The sequence below is a fragment of the Sitodiplosis mosellana genome, unplaced genomic scaffold, assembly GCF_009176505.1.
Source record: "Sitodiplosis mosellana isolate CC-2019 unplaced genomic scaffold, AAFC_SMos_1.0 Smas_scaffold_5153, whole genome shotgun sequence".
NCBI lineage: Eukaryota > Metazoa > Arthropoda > Insecta > Diptera > Cecidomyiidae > Sitodiplosis > Sitodiplosis mosellana.
The window spans coordinates 59,015-72,773 of record NW_022600395.1 but is presented as its reverse complement, the minus strand read 5'-3'; the positions used below and the strand labels follow the sequence as shown (position 1 = coordinate 72,773).

At 35.1% G+C, this 13,759-nt stretch overlaps 3 protein-coding genes across 4 annotated transcripts in view; 1 reads left to right on the top strand and 2 right to left on the bottom strand.

The window, feature by feature from the left end:
* Positions 1-3,009: 3,009 nt before the first annotated feature.
* LOC129572521 (vesicular inhibitory amino acid transporter) lies at positions 3,010-9,193 on the bottom strand. Of its 2 annotated transcripts, XM_055452487.1 has the most exons (5): positions 8,948-9,193; positions 8,028-8,792; positions 7,584-7,794; positions 7,292-7,515; positions 3,010-7,222 (listed from the first exon to the last, which is right to left on the bottom strand). In XM_055452487.1, exons 2-5 carry the CDS (start codon positions 8,384-8,386, stop codon positions 6,364-6,366), a joined length of 1,653 nt encoding a protein of 550 aa, XP_055308462.1. In that variant the 5' UTR covers positions 8,387-8,792; positions 8,948-9,193; the 3' UTR covers positions 3,010-6,363. The 2 variants fall into 2 exon arrangements, with proteins under 2 accessions (XP_055308462.1, XP_055308461.1); XM_055452486.1 differs by having other exon boundaries at positions 8,028-9,193.
* Positions 9,194-9,332: 139 nt separating this feature from the next.
* On the bottom strand, positions 9,333-10,399 carry LOC129572522 (TBP-related factor). The gene is made up of 3 exons (XM_055452488.1): positions 10,257-10,399; positions 9,780-10,196; positions 9,333-9,721 (listed from the first exon to the last, which is right to left on the bottom strand). The coding sequence occupies exons 1-3, from the start codon at positions 10,362-10,364 to the stop codon at positions 9,446-9,448; spliced, it is 801 nt and encodes a 266-aa protein (XP_055308463.1). The 5' UTR covers positions 10,365-10,399; the 3' UTR covers positions 9,333-9,445.
* A 210-nt stretch (positions 10,400-10,609) lies between these two features.
* The window catches only part of LOC129572520 (uncharacterized), a 28,233-nt gene continuing 25,083 nt past the window's right edge, over positions 10,610-13,759 (top strand). Inside the window, exons 1-3 of the mRNA XM_055452485.1 lie at positions 10,610-11,023; positions 11,090-12,711; positions 12,790-13,690. Of these exons, the coding sequence (XP_055308460.1) occupies positions 11,284-12,711; positions 12,790-13,690 (2,329 nt within the window). The 5' untranslated portion in view covers positions 10,610-11,023; positions 11,090-11,283. The remainder of the gene's footprint in view (positions 11,024-11,089; positions 12,712-12,789; positions 13,691-13,759) is intronic.

Here is a 13,759-nt window from a genome sequence, read left to right as displayed (position 1 = left end):
GGAAAGACATAGAAAATTCGATATTTCTTTTTTAAATTTTTCAATGAAAATATCAAAGTACATGTCATCAGCACCGCCCGGAAATAGTGCTGGTAAACCATAACATGTAAAAAATAGTGCTCGAATAGTGCTGTCGATTGCAATTGGTCCCATGAATAGTGCTGTTCGGAGACGCTAGCACTATTCGTTTGAAGTTGAAAAATCGATTTTTGGGTACTTTTGTATGGGAGGTATGTGAAATATTGACTTTTTCCACACGACTGGTAGCCGAGCACTATTCGTCGAAAGTTGAAAAAAATCGATTTTTCGTTGCATTTCCATGGCAAGTGTCCGAAATCGATTTTTTCGTATGATTACTGGCTCTATGAGTCCTGTTCGGAAAAGTGAAACAGTATAGTACAATTGAGTCATGAAGGGAGTCACAATATGAGTCATAATCGGAGTCATTCATTTGTCCAAAGTGATTCAAACTTGATGTGACTCACTCTTCATGAGTCGTAAGAAACGAGTAAGATTCTGACTCCATTTTGAAGGCAATGAGTCATTCGAGTCAATGAACCAGAATTGATACATTGAACGTTTGGAAATCTTAATCGTTTAAAGAACTTAAGCTATTTTCCAAAAACAAACTAGACAAGATTTCTGAACGTTCATTGTATGACTCATTGATTACGTGAGTGTGCCAGAAAGTCATGATTTTCTGTTTCACGCACCAATACTGTATGTATACTCGAATTTCTGCTCGTCACTGCATCCTGGTGCGAACAGAATTTTGAGGAAAATTGGAGAAAACTGATTTTCTAGAGAAAACTATCAATTGTAATTTTTTTCAAGTCGATTCATGATTTTAGTTATTTGTGATGTTTTGTTAGTTATTTGGTAGGTTGATAAAAATATTTATGTGAATGAGCTTTAAAAAAAGGGAAACCTGCTTTTTCAGATAAATCAAATAGAAATCTAATAAAATAAAATAAAATCAAATTTCTCAGAAGTCACCAACTTTTATGTGTGCGTGAGTTGAATGTAGCGACTAACGTATTACACATTATAACGTAGGTGAATTTGTAATACACTAGCGTAAATGCAGCAACCTCTGTGTTACCGTATGCAACATTGGGCAATACCGACACACGTATACACGCACATATACGGTATTACGGACTTTGACACATTTTTTGAACGGAGTTAGTAGCATTGATGAAGATGACGATTACACTGTCTTTCGTGTCCATTCTTCTTGGTTTCCTCAACGGTACGGTTTCTTATTGCTGTCGCCAACTGGTGCTAGCATGTGTACTACAAAGAAAATGTCAAAATCAATGTCAAATTATTCAACACAAGAGTGAAAAAGTAGTTCACTGCTAGCACCAGTTGCCGCTTCTGCAGAAGCCCATGGGCTATTTTATTTAGGAACTGTCAAGAAACCTGTTTGTGTGTGTGACACTGTGTTCACTACGATAATGTTCACTTTCAATATATTAATGACAGCTTCAAGCTGGACCGTCTAGAGGATGTCTTGGTCAAATCTCTCCCATGTATTTAGATACGAACAAAGCGATCTTGCCTCTTTGAATGGATTCCAGCGTTTGTAGTAACGCAACGGACCCGGGTCCGCATGTGTGGCCCGACCATCGCTTGTATAGAGCATAAGACTAAACATACCCATTCATTTTTCATTGTTTTTAAAATTCCGCGCGAAAAAGTGACGAGCAGAAATTCGAGTATACATACAGTATTGGTGCGTGAAACAGAAAGTCATGACTTTCTGGCACACTCACGCAATCAATGAGTCATACAATGAACGTTCAGAAATCTTGTGTAGTTTGTTTTTGGAAAATAGCTTAAGTTCTTTAAAAGATTAAGATTTCCGAACGTTCAATGTATCAATTCTGGTTCATTGACTCGAATGACTCATTGCCTTCAAAATGGAGTCAGAATCTAACTCGTTTCTTACGACTCATGAAGAGCGAGTCACATCAAGTTTGAATCACTTGGGACAAATGAATGACTCCGATTATGACTCATATTGTGACTCCCTTCATGACTCAATTGTACTATACTGTTTCACTTTTCCGAACAGGACTCATAGAGCCAGTAATCATACGAAAAAATCGATTTCGGACACTTGCCATGGAAATGTACCGAAAAATCGACTTTTTTTCAACTTTCGACGAACAGTGCTCGGCCACCAGTCAACATTTGTACAATCTGAAAACGCCATTTGCCAGCACTATTTTTTGACGTATCATTTGTATAGAAAAAATCAATATTTCACATACCTCCCATACAAAAGTATCGAAAAATCGACTTTTTTCAACTTTCGACGAATAGTGCTCGGCTACCAGTCAACATTTTTACAATCTGAAAACGCCATTCGCCAGCACTATTCCAGCACTATTTTTTGACGTATAATTTGTGTAGAAAAAATCAATATTTCACATACCTCCCATACAAAAGTACCCAAAAATCGATTTTTCAACTTTAAACGAATAGTGCTAGCGTCTCCGAACAGCACTATTCATGGGACCAATTGCAATCGACAGCACTATTCGAGCACTATTTTTTACATGTTATGGTTTACCAGCACTATTTCAGGGCGGTGCTGATGACATGTACCTTGTATTTTGGAAGCACTAAATGAGCACTAAATCCCTGACCAAAAATTTGGGGTTAAAAAAAATCCACCTCAATTTCACCCCCACCCTTAACCGAAGGGGTTGTGGGGTATATCTGGAATGAGAGCACTAAATGAGCACTAAATTGTGGTACCATCAGATTTCCGATATCTCAATATGGGAAAAAGTTTTTTTTACGAAAATAGGGGTAGTCAACCCCCAAAACGCCGATGCTCATTCCCAGTTGAAGCACTAAATCTGAAATTGGTGTCACTAAATAGCACCAAATATACACATAAGGAATTCCCCATATGCGAAAATTGTCAGGCTGAAGAGTTTTGGCCAAACTAGTTGAGCTAAAAAATGATAAAATATAAAAATGACAACGTTTATTACACAACACATTCGGAAGACAATCCTTTATTGATAATTTTTTATAGGTTCGTTCAAACAAACAAGTTTAAAATGTAATTGAAGTCAAAATTGACTATTATGGTATCAACATGTATGTATTTGTATTTGTGTTTGATAACTTGCGCTAATATAATTTTTATTGTCTTGTTTTCTGGTTTAATATTTATTAGATTTGTATCATTATCATTTTGGAAGACATTGGTACCAACTTATTATAACTAACCTTCATGTTTTTCCCTTTGAATTGTTCACCCATTCATTTGATTAAAAAAACATTCAAAACTATAACTCAAAAATTATATTATAAATGCACACAAAATTGTAACCAAATTGAATTATTTTTTTCGGTAATTATCGTGTCGCTACTAAATGAGACCAACATTTTGGCTTTTTCACCAAAAGTTTTTTTTCTTTTAAAATTTAATTAGATGTCTATCATTGATAAACTTACGCAAGATTAATCGAAAAGTGAAACTTGCATTGAGCTTGGCGATAACATTATAACAAACGTGCTCGTTCAGAACAGTATTTATTAACATATTCCAGTTTGTTGAGTTAGTTTTTTTATTGTAAGCAGTCTTGTCCTAGCTTCCAGTGGACATTGGACAAGTCCATAAATTATATTTTTGTTATTTCGAATAATATTCTTGGCATTAGAAACCGAACAGGGAAAATGATAAAAACATAGTCCATGAATTTTCGCTGGATCTTTAAAAAAAATAGTTTTTTTATATATGTGTACTTAACTGATAAGAGCATAGAACGAGGGCGACAACATAACTCAATTGTAAGTCAACTGCTGAGAATAATGACTGCACTTTATTTTGATGTCTGATTGAATGTGAAAAAGTTTTTCGCATGAGTTGTACATCAAAATGGTAATATCGATTTTTTAGCTGGAATTACAGCAACAATTTGAGTACAAATTTTTTTCACAAATCAATAACGCCCGGCCACCATTCCTAGCAATTTGAATGTTCTGATATGTGTAGTCAACACCATCTTGAGTCAATGATAAGTTGAATCATAGAATACTTTGTGCATCTTGCCTCAAGTTTATGGCTTAACGGTGATATTACGAACTGTGCCATAACTTCAAATCAGCTAATATGCTTTGTTTTGCATGTTTGCTAAATTCTTTTGTCAAAATATCATACTTTCTTCACTCTGGATCTATATATTACATGTGCGTCGATTGTTTCAACCATTTTGAAGTTAGACCGCATTTTTGGAAAGTAATTTCGAAAAAGCTAACGGAAACCCAGTCTTATCTAGCTGACTTATCATACTATGTATGTTTTTTATAATTGAATACATTTACACAGTATTTTACATGTTGAACTTAACCCATTTCATCCCAGAACTTTTTGGTCACCCAAATATTAAAAGCAAGATCTGCATACTCGGATTCTATGATTCTTTATCAGTTTCTCGATAATTCCTCTTTGTATTTGTTGTTCTCAGTGCAAATAGGCGGAATTGTTTGAAAATGTCGAAAAAAAATCTTCCTACAACAAATTGGAATCATAAACATACATAGAACTATGATATTATTTTCATTGGTTAGATTCTTAGTGCGTAGGTCCGTACATATATGTAACACGGGGAAAATTTGGGTTAATGCATAGGATTTGCTGACTTCCTTTAGCACGTTTCATCATCGGCGGTTGAAACAATCAAAAATCACTTGTATTAGAGCAGTTGTTGTAAAACTTTGACGAGTCTCACTTTAAGATGGCATTGATTGCCCTTTGATAATTTATATTTCAATATTCATGATGATCCAATTTTTCATTAGAATCTTTAGATATATATATATAAATATACATATACATATTATATTTAAATCCATTATTTCCTATATAATAACTATCAATAATTGAACTTTTTTTGGAAGACTTCGTTTCATTTTATACACAGTTTATACTGTTAAACATATATCTGCAGCTTAAAGCATTCGACAATCAGTAAACATATAGATATTTGACACATCAGTATTGAACATAACATCTGTTCAAAAGCGTTAAGAGGTAATGAGTTGCTATTAAGTTAATTGCATTGAATGACTTCAAAAAATTGAAATTAAGAGGTGAGAATATACTAAGGATTTTGCTAGGAATGGTTGAACGATGAGATATTCGTTTCATATCACTTAAACATCTGTAATGCATGGATTTTGCACTATTTAAACTTGTGAGTGAATAGAAAGGTAAAACCTTGGGATATGTTCATAAATAGGCAGATTGCACTTAACGTGCAGTACAATTTTAACAACCACAGTAGTCTTTTATCTCCTATGAGTTTTAAATTTTTTGGATGCGCATATAATAGAAGAACGCGTGTATTCTCAGTACTTTTGGCAAAGTAGTGTCTTCGATAGTTAATTTTTAGTAAGTCGTAATTTGCACCTTTAAACAGTCTGAGAAAAGCATGAACTCCTCTACGACTATCTCATTGAAAACCATCCATGTGAGTTAATATTGTTAAGGGTTTGGCGTTGTACTTCATATTGTCACACATGTTCGTCAATCAAAATTCAGACTCACGAACTGCTATTTAGAATCAAATATTCATATGTTTACTGATTTGTTATTATTGTCATTTTAGCTTTGGAATAAATTTTTTAAAAAATGTTGAAATCGAAAAATCTATTTATTATAATCGACCTGGTAATCTTAGTATTACGACTCGTGTGTTTATTTTGCATATCGAGTGGTTAATCGGGGTGGTAAAGTGGTTATAATCAACTAATAACTATCGCCGGACTTAAACTTAACTGTACCAAATAAAAAATATTTCAAATTAGTGCACTAATAAAAGCGCAAACACTGATCAAGTTTCACCTTTGGCTGCGAATAATTACAATGGGTATTGGGATGGGGTTTCAATTGTTGCCTGATATTCTATACAAATTCTGAGTAAATTTATTGTACTGAAAGAAAGTGGAGTGGATGTTTTATTCATCAAAAATGTGTCTAAAATGAATTCAAAAATCTCTGAATTTTACAAACTTTGATAGATTGACAAAGATTAGTGGGTATATTCATTTATGAACCCAAGAACTTGACTATCAACGAACAGTCATAAGCGGCCGTTTACCAAATATGTTTTTTCGACTGTTTATTTAGTTGAAATTTCATCAAGCTGTTCACTCGTGTCGAGAGAATAAAATAAAGTGAAAGAACATTTATTCATTCATTTCATTTCCTACGAACAAACAATTGAGAAACAGCTGTTACAATTTCATGAAGCTGAATGAAATGGAGTCAATCTAAAAAAGAAATTCTTCGGTTAAATGCATGCAAGCTGAATACTATTTCTACACGTGAAGTATTTAAAACGGTAAACCAATTTCGAATGCTTCGATCAAAGCATTGCCCGAGTCATAAATACCTATGACCCCAAATAAAATTCCCAAGGAAATTATGAAATAGTCCCAAGCGCGCTGTTGCTGGTCTAGTAAATGACCTTTGATTTTTAAATGGAAATAACAGGGCCATATGAAACTTAACATGGTACCGGTAAAACTCCCAATGAAACCCATTAAAATTGAAAAATGTGGAATGAATATTGCCATCGTTATTGTGCCTACAACAACACCAACCCGGAATGCAAAGCCCCACACTTTCAATTCACCATCTAGTGCCCAAATAGTTGGAAATGGTGATTTTGGTTTGCCACGGAAAAATGCACGTTCAAGCAATTCACATGCAGCATAATATGGCAATGGATAACTAAGTATTGCTTTTATCACTAAAAACATATTTACTAACCCTTTAAAACCACTCGAGTGCAAATTATTTGTTATTACCTGTTGTGTGTCATTTTGAAATGTTAAAAAGCATAAATACCCAAATAATGCTTTGAACACAGCAGCTGCAATATGTGACCAGTCCAACATCCACTCAAATTTTGAGCGATCGATCATGTTGCCCTCGAGTGTTGGGAGGAAAATCTGTGATGTATACGAAAACACTATAACACCCAAGGAAATGGGAAAATTACCCATATCAATGCTCCATTTGACCTTAGACCAGCCCCAGTCACCGATTTCCAACAAACAATAACCAAGAATAACTGCATTAATCACTAAATGTGACATTGTACACCAAAACGACAAAACTGATACCATATGTAATGACTTTAGCAATCCAAGAGGTATCAAAAAAATGCCACACAACATCATCCAAGATCTAAGGAAAATAAATATCAAGTTCTGAATGAAACGAAGAATTTTTTAATGTTTTCAAACATGAAAATACCTAGAATCAAGTGCTCCTTCAGGAAATGTTCCGCTCATTAAATCGCCGCATACCACCACATATAAGATGCACGTCATCAATAATTCAATAATTTGTGCGATACTAACAAGGCGGGCGCCAATTCGCGGACCAAAACAGACTTTAGCAATCGACACATAACTATCTCTGACACGAACCATTTCGCCTGTATTTGGGTCCGGTTCATATAAACACTGCACCAAAATCTGAAAAGAATAATATCATAGCCCATTAAACTGGTATCAGATTTTTTCCATAGAAAGATTTGAAATACCTTTCCCGTATAGCAGCAAATGTGTGCAATGCCGACCATAGCGATTATGGCCCAATAACCACCACGAAGAACAGCAAATGGTAGCGAGACTATGAACATGCCTTGAATAGCGTTAGTGACATTCCAAGCAGCTTGGAATTCGTTTATTTTTTCGCTTGATCCTCCTTCTCCACCTACAAACGAACTTTCAGTGGAGGCTACGCTTGGCTGACTTTAGTTTCAGAATTGTAGAAGAATCATAAAATAAATGGAGATGATAAATTTCTGTAGATGTGAATCCATCCTTTAACATATATATATATATATAGTATAGTATATACAAATTTTAAAAAGTAGAATTCCTTAATGATTTATGAATAGTGACTCCTGGTTTCAAAGATAACTGATAAATTTTTTGTCACTGTTCTTTAAAATGAATAAAGCATAATTCGCTCATTAGTTTACCGATTTAAATAATTCTCCGAACGTTGATAGCCTTGATCATAGTCACCCATGAATGATGTACATTCTTGACCATGTTGTGCCCCGTTAACATTCTGACCGAATGGATTTGTGCTATTATTGAAAGGATTGAGTTCATGATGTTCCATTCGCTGTGGTTCGGTTTGCTGAATTTCGTCAGAAAAGTGAACATTCTGTGGTCTGGGCGGAACAGGTGGTGGACCATTTGGTTCTGCATATTCGCCCTTATTTGGTTTTTCAGGAAAACTTTGCTTCGCTGTTTGACATGCAACATTTATAATATTCTTAACTGGTGGAATCGGCAAGGATCGCACCTTATTTAAGAAGGCCAATTTATCCATGATTGATTAGGTTTTATATTATAATTATGTTAAATTGACTTTTACTTTTACTTTTGTGTTCGATTTTATTATGTTTCGTGAGCGGTTTGTATAGAGCTTCAGGAAGACTTGATTCTACGATTCTTATTACGTGTTTACATTACATTTATATTCACCGTGTCATATTATATGAATTATTTGCCAAAAACTGATAACTTATATAGGAGTGAAAATAATTACTTATAATAGATTCCAGGAAAACTAGCGAATTTTGTTAAGAGAAGCAATACGATTTATATACATTCAATTTTCAACCAGGAATTTTTTGTAGTGGCACTTAACTGGCATTAGCAAAAAAAAATTCACACCACAATTTCGAGAGCAAGTAGACGATATAATATCGATTTTGTCACTAAAATGGTTGTTCCTTCGTATGAAAGATAAAAGAGAATTCCAAACGGACTTTCAATAAAGTATATATATATAATTATATCAACGTTCACTAATCAGTGTTTATTTAAAAAGTGATAATTTGCATATTTACCAAGCAAGATTTAATTATTTTCTTATAAATAAATTTACCGTTTTCTTGAAGGCTCTGTTAAAATCGTCTTTGCCAGTCCTTTACTGACTAATAGGTACAATACACGCATACAGAGTGCAGCATCCCTCACAAACACATTCATAGATGGAGAGAACATGTACTTCATACCGCGCACACAGAATCATCAATTTTCCTGCTTCTGTTTACAACTTTTGAAAATAGAATTTCAATATATCATGTGGGGAAATTTCGTGGCCACACTCTACACTCAACATTTCGACTTTATAAGAAGATTTCGACAAAAATTTAATCATAAAATAGAATTTGTTAAAAGTTTTTGGCTATAATTATGATAACGGTTAAATTTTCTCTATCTAAAACATGCGCATTACACATAAATACTATATTAATAAAATGTCAAACTCTGATTTAACCCTGGATTCGGGGTATATACATTTTATTATCACATTTCCATTTCAGTATATAGAATAAAACAAAAAAACAATACGAAGCTATCATTAGAATGTCCCAAAAACCTAATTTTTACGAAAACTTTGCAAAATGGGAAAAATATTTTCTAAACTTTCTCTAATTTCGTATTTAGTTTTAGCTCCCGTAAAGACGATTTTTCCATTGACGAAAATTAACAAAACTACACGAGGTTTCACCATACGATAAATTAAGCCGGGGAATAGCTCAGGTTCATAGGAACTGAATTGTCCATGCATCTGGTTCAAGTATTCCAAACGTATCGGAAATCTTAAATCAACTGTCGCTACTAAATTTTGTATTTTAAACTCCATGAATTTTACCTGCAAAATAGACGACGATTAGATAACGTATTTTATGTTTCAATATTGAAAAACCTACCGGATAACCAAGTTTCTGGAGGATTCTAGCGAATTTTCGTGTTCCTAAATTTGCGTCCACTTCGTTGCGAGCACCAGTACAAACTACTTTTCCTGAGCGAAATATCAGTGCAGTACATCTTGGCTCCCGGATTCTCATGATAACTCCATGAAAACGAGAAGGATTGTATTCAGAATTCCTCGTCCGAAAATTTATCTTACGCAAGTTCAAATCGCAGCCTAAATTCACGGTAGCAACACAATTCTGGATTTTAATTGCATTTATCGCATCTTGCGGCTCAGTTGAGGGCATTGGGCTCTGTGCCACAATATTACATTGGGGTAATGGACTTTGAATATTTTGCGAAAATGACTGAATATGTGCTATAGGCTGCTGTATTGCCTGATGTGTCTGAGATTGACTTGTTGTATTAATTCGCTATGTGATTTAAAAAAACCTCAATATAATTTAGTCCATTAAAGATGTCATGTAGCTTACTTTTGATCCATTTGATCCAAATGCTCCATAAGGTGGTGAACCAATACCAAATAATTTGTTGTGTAAATTTTTCGTGGATGAGCTGCTTCTGTGGTTTTTATTATCCATTATGCAGTATTATGATTTTTTAAATTGAAGATAAACCAATTTTGTAATGTTTGTATATTTGCTATTCCTAAACAAATTCTTAATATCAAAAGCACATTGTCTGTAATGAGCACACACAAATTTTCAGAACAACGCAGAAAAAGACCGAAATACCGATATAAGAGAGACAAATATAGTGTTTTTACATACTATACTGTGTATGTATAGTACATTAGTCTATAAAGTTGTTCTTGTGTCTCTTTCACAATGCTATGAACATATTACATGCGTGTGTGCTTTGTAATTTTGATATAAAATAGTTTTGGGTTAATTTTGAAATGATTATTCTTCATTATATTGGCTTTCTGTTCCCAACAGAGAGAAAAAAATGAAAATTCACTCATGAAAATAAATAAGAAAGAAAGTAAAAAAATAGATGCAACGGCTATTTCTTAAAATGGCGTCGCTGTATTCAATCATAGTCCGTGTATACAAACACATACAAACGCATGCAAACCAGCTTATATTTGTAAGTGTAATTTGTGTAGACTTTTGGACCGCGGTGGCCATGTTTTTGTCAATTTCATTTGTGAAGAGTGAAGTAAGAGAAGCGTCAGTCAGTGAATTTATGCGAGAAGTTTACCTTTTAACTAAAGAAAATAATCAAACCGCTGGATTGGGTAGCTATCAATTGCCGTGATGAAAATACTGAAAAAACATCTCACAAAAAATTCTTACATTTCCAGTTAAATAATTTACTTTTTCGAAAAGTGGCGTGCACGCCAAACGACGTATTTGACAGAAGCAAAAAAGAGTGTTTACTTATTTTTGAAGAGTGCAAACAGTAAAGAAAATTACAACCAAATCAAAACAATTTAATATTAAATTTACGCCTGAATAAAATTCAAATTTCTTCGTTGCTCAAAAAGAACATTCGGAAATGGGAAAAGAAATTGATCCAGCTGATATTGGCAAATATCCCGAGGTCATCAAAAAGGCACAAGCCGAAATGTCGAATATGGATGTTCTAGTTTGCGGCCAGTGCAACAACGTATTCCATTTCATCGAGAAGTTTCGTGAACATAAATTAACTCAATGTTCAAAATCATCAACCTTGAAAGATAATTTGGAAACAAAACCGGTGATTTGGTCATTTTTACTGTGGAAAGCATCTCAATTAAATCAGGACCAGTCAAAAGATTCCAATGCTTGGCGTCTATATCAAAATTGGATGAAGCTGGATGAGGCTATCAAAGAAACTTGGGTCGTTGCAGGTCGGACAATTCAATCTTTTGCTAAGATTGGACATGGTAGCTTACAAGAAATGCCGGTAAAAATTACGAAAACTGTTGTTGACAATTCGGCTGAACCGGTTCGTGGACGACAGCTTGTTACAAATCGTGTGGTAAACAAAACGCCCATGTCTCAAAAAGAATTGGATGCCAGCTTCAATGAATTGAAAAACAGCGAGACGTCAATACCGATCGGTGTGAAACGTCCCATTGTGCGTTCTCCTCCTTCTAAAAACATCATTACTCGAGTTGGTACAACTGTCATTCAATCAAAACCAGGTGTTGTTTCGCGGGAAGCTTGGCGTACAATTGGAAGTACAGCCAACGGTAGTATGCAGACGAAAGAACATCGTATCGAAAAGATTCTGGCAAAACGTTTTAACCCGCGTCAAAAAGAACATGAATATCTAATTAAGTGGGAAAATATATCTCACGAAAACAATACATGGGAACCAGCCTCTCATCTTGAACCTTGCCCGGTTCTACTTGACACATTTGAGAAACAGTTGGCACGGCAAAAGGAGCAACGACAGGCTCAAGCTGCTAAGCTTGCCCAGGCTCAAGCGCAACAAGCACAAGAAGAAAGTAGAGCCAATGACAGCGTATCAAGTCAATCTGAAGATGATAGCGTGTCCGGCATCAAGCGCAGGAAATTGGAAACTTCTCCACTTAAGGTGGTTAATAAGGCTGATGCAAGCACACAGAATCGATCAACTTTCATTGGAAAAGCTAAACCGAACGGAATACAAACTATTGCATCAAATGAGAAATCTGCGGAAGTTGTAATCACAAATGCAAAAGATGGTAAACAAACGGGAATCGTTAAGAAAACTGGAGTCTCAATCAATCCAGTTCCAAAGAATGAAGCACAAGTAAAAGTCATTCCAAAAGGCGGCGATTCTGTCAGCGGTGTAGTTCGTGTGGGTAGCAATCAGCTAGGCACATCACAACAAAGAATCGTTCAAAAGTTGGGAAATACAACGGTTAAAACGGTACAGAACAATATTCGTTCAGCTGTAAAATCACAACCAAGGACGACACCATCTGTCGTCGCCGCTCCTACTCGTACTCAATCTGTAAGTGAAAAAACAATACTTAATTCGAATGAAGGCATACATCCATATCTAATGTATCCCATAATTCATAACTTTCAGGTGCATCAATTGAGCACAGTGAATCAGGCCAGAGCCGGAGTTAAGCCAACAATTACCCGAGTTGTGAAAAGCGCACCAAGTTCCAAAGCCGCAACACCTGAACAGAAAATTGCCGCACTAACCCGCCAAGGTAATCTGAAAATAACTCGAAAAGTTATAAATGCGCCAATTAACGCTCAGTCGATCGCCTTGCAAGGTGACGAAGAATTCAATTTGAATGAACCTTTTGTTGCAAATATCGATTCGAGAATTGAACCACAAGAACAACAACAAATGCCATTAGTCGCAACTCAAATTTTAAGTCCAGTCGATGCATCGGGGTCTTCAGTTGCCTTAATTGATACTACACAATTAGAAGCAAATGTAAGTGAAATTAAAAAAGAGAGCGAAGATATTGTCATGAATGAAGAGCAACTTCAACAGCTTCAACAAGCTGGTGGTATTGTCACTGATCAAGATGGGATACAGCAAATTTTGGCAGCAAGTGAAGATGGAAGTCAGCAATTGATACAGTTCGTTAATGGAGAAGATGGAACGATATATCAGGTAGCTGGTAAAAATGAGCAAGGTCAAACTATCTTAATTGCACAAGGAGCTGATGGTGAACAACAATGCGTTTATGTTGCTGCTGAAGATAGCGAAGCACTTGGTTTGGATGAAGCAAACAATGGCGTACTGTCAATTGACGGCAATTTAGTTGAAACTAATGCAGAAGTTCAGCAACAATTGCATCAACAATTAGTAGGGGATGGTCAGCAAAGCATCCAATTCTCGATTGGAACTGATGAAGCCGCTGCAGTACAAAATGTTCATCAGCCATTAGCAGTAGCTACGGAAGATGGTGACTCACAAGATGGACAAATCACAGCAGAAGTTGTACAAGCCGATTTACCATCACCAGGTAAACTACTAATAGTTAAATAATATATGTTTCATTAACCTTTTCACTACTACTATCTTTTATTTTTTT

Bases quoted from the DNA above. Each gene is read 5' to 3' on its own strand.
- LOC129572521 (XM_055452486.1), bottom strand. From the start codon at position 8,386: ATGGATAAATTGGCCTTCTTAAATAAGGTGCGATCCTTGCCGATTCCA. The intron at 7,516-7,583 runs GTATTTCAAATC...TATTCTTTTCAG, and splicing joins TTTGCTGCTATACGGGAAAG to ATTTTGGTGCAGTGTTTATA. The intron at 7,223-7,291 runs GTATTTTCATGT...TATTTTCCTTAG, and splicing joins GAAGGAGCACTTGATTCTAG to ATCTTGGATGATGTTGTGTG.
- LOC129572522 (XM_055452488.1), bottom strand. From the start codon at position 10,364: ATGGATAATAAAAACCACAGAAGCAGCTCATCCACGAAAAATTTACAC. The intron at 10,197-10,256 runs GTAAGCTACATG...TAAATCACATAG, and splicing joins TTGGATCAAATGGATCAAAA to CGAATTAATACAACAAGTCA. The intron at 9,722-9,779 runs GTAGGTTTTTCA...TCTATTTTGCAG, and splicing joins TCCAGAAACTTGGTTATCCG to GTAAAATTCATGGAGTTTAA.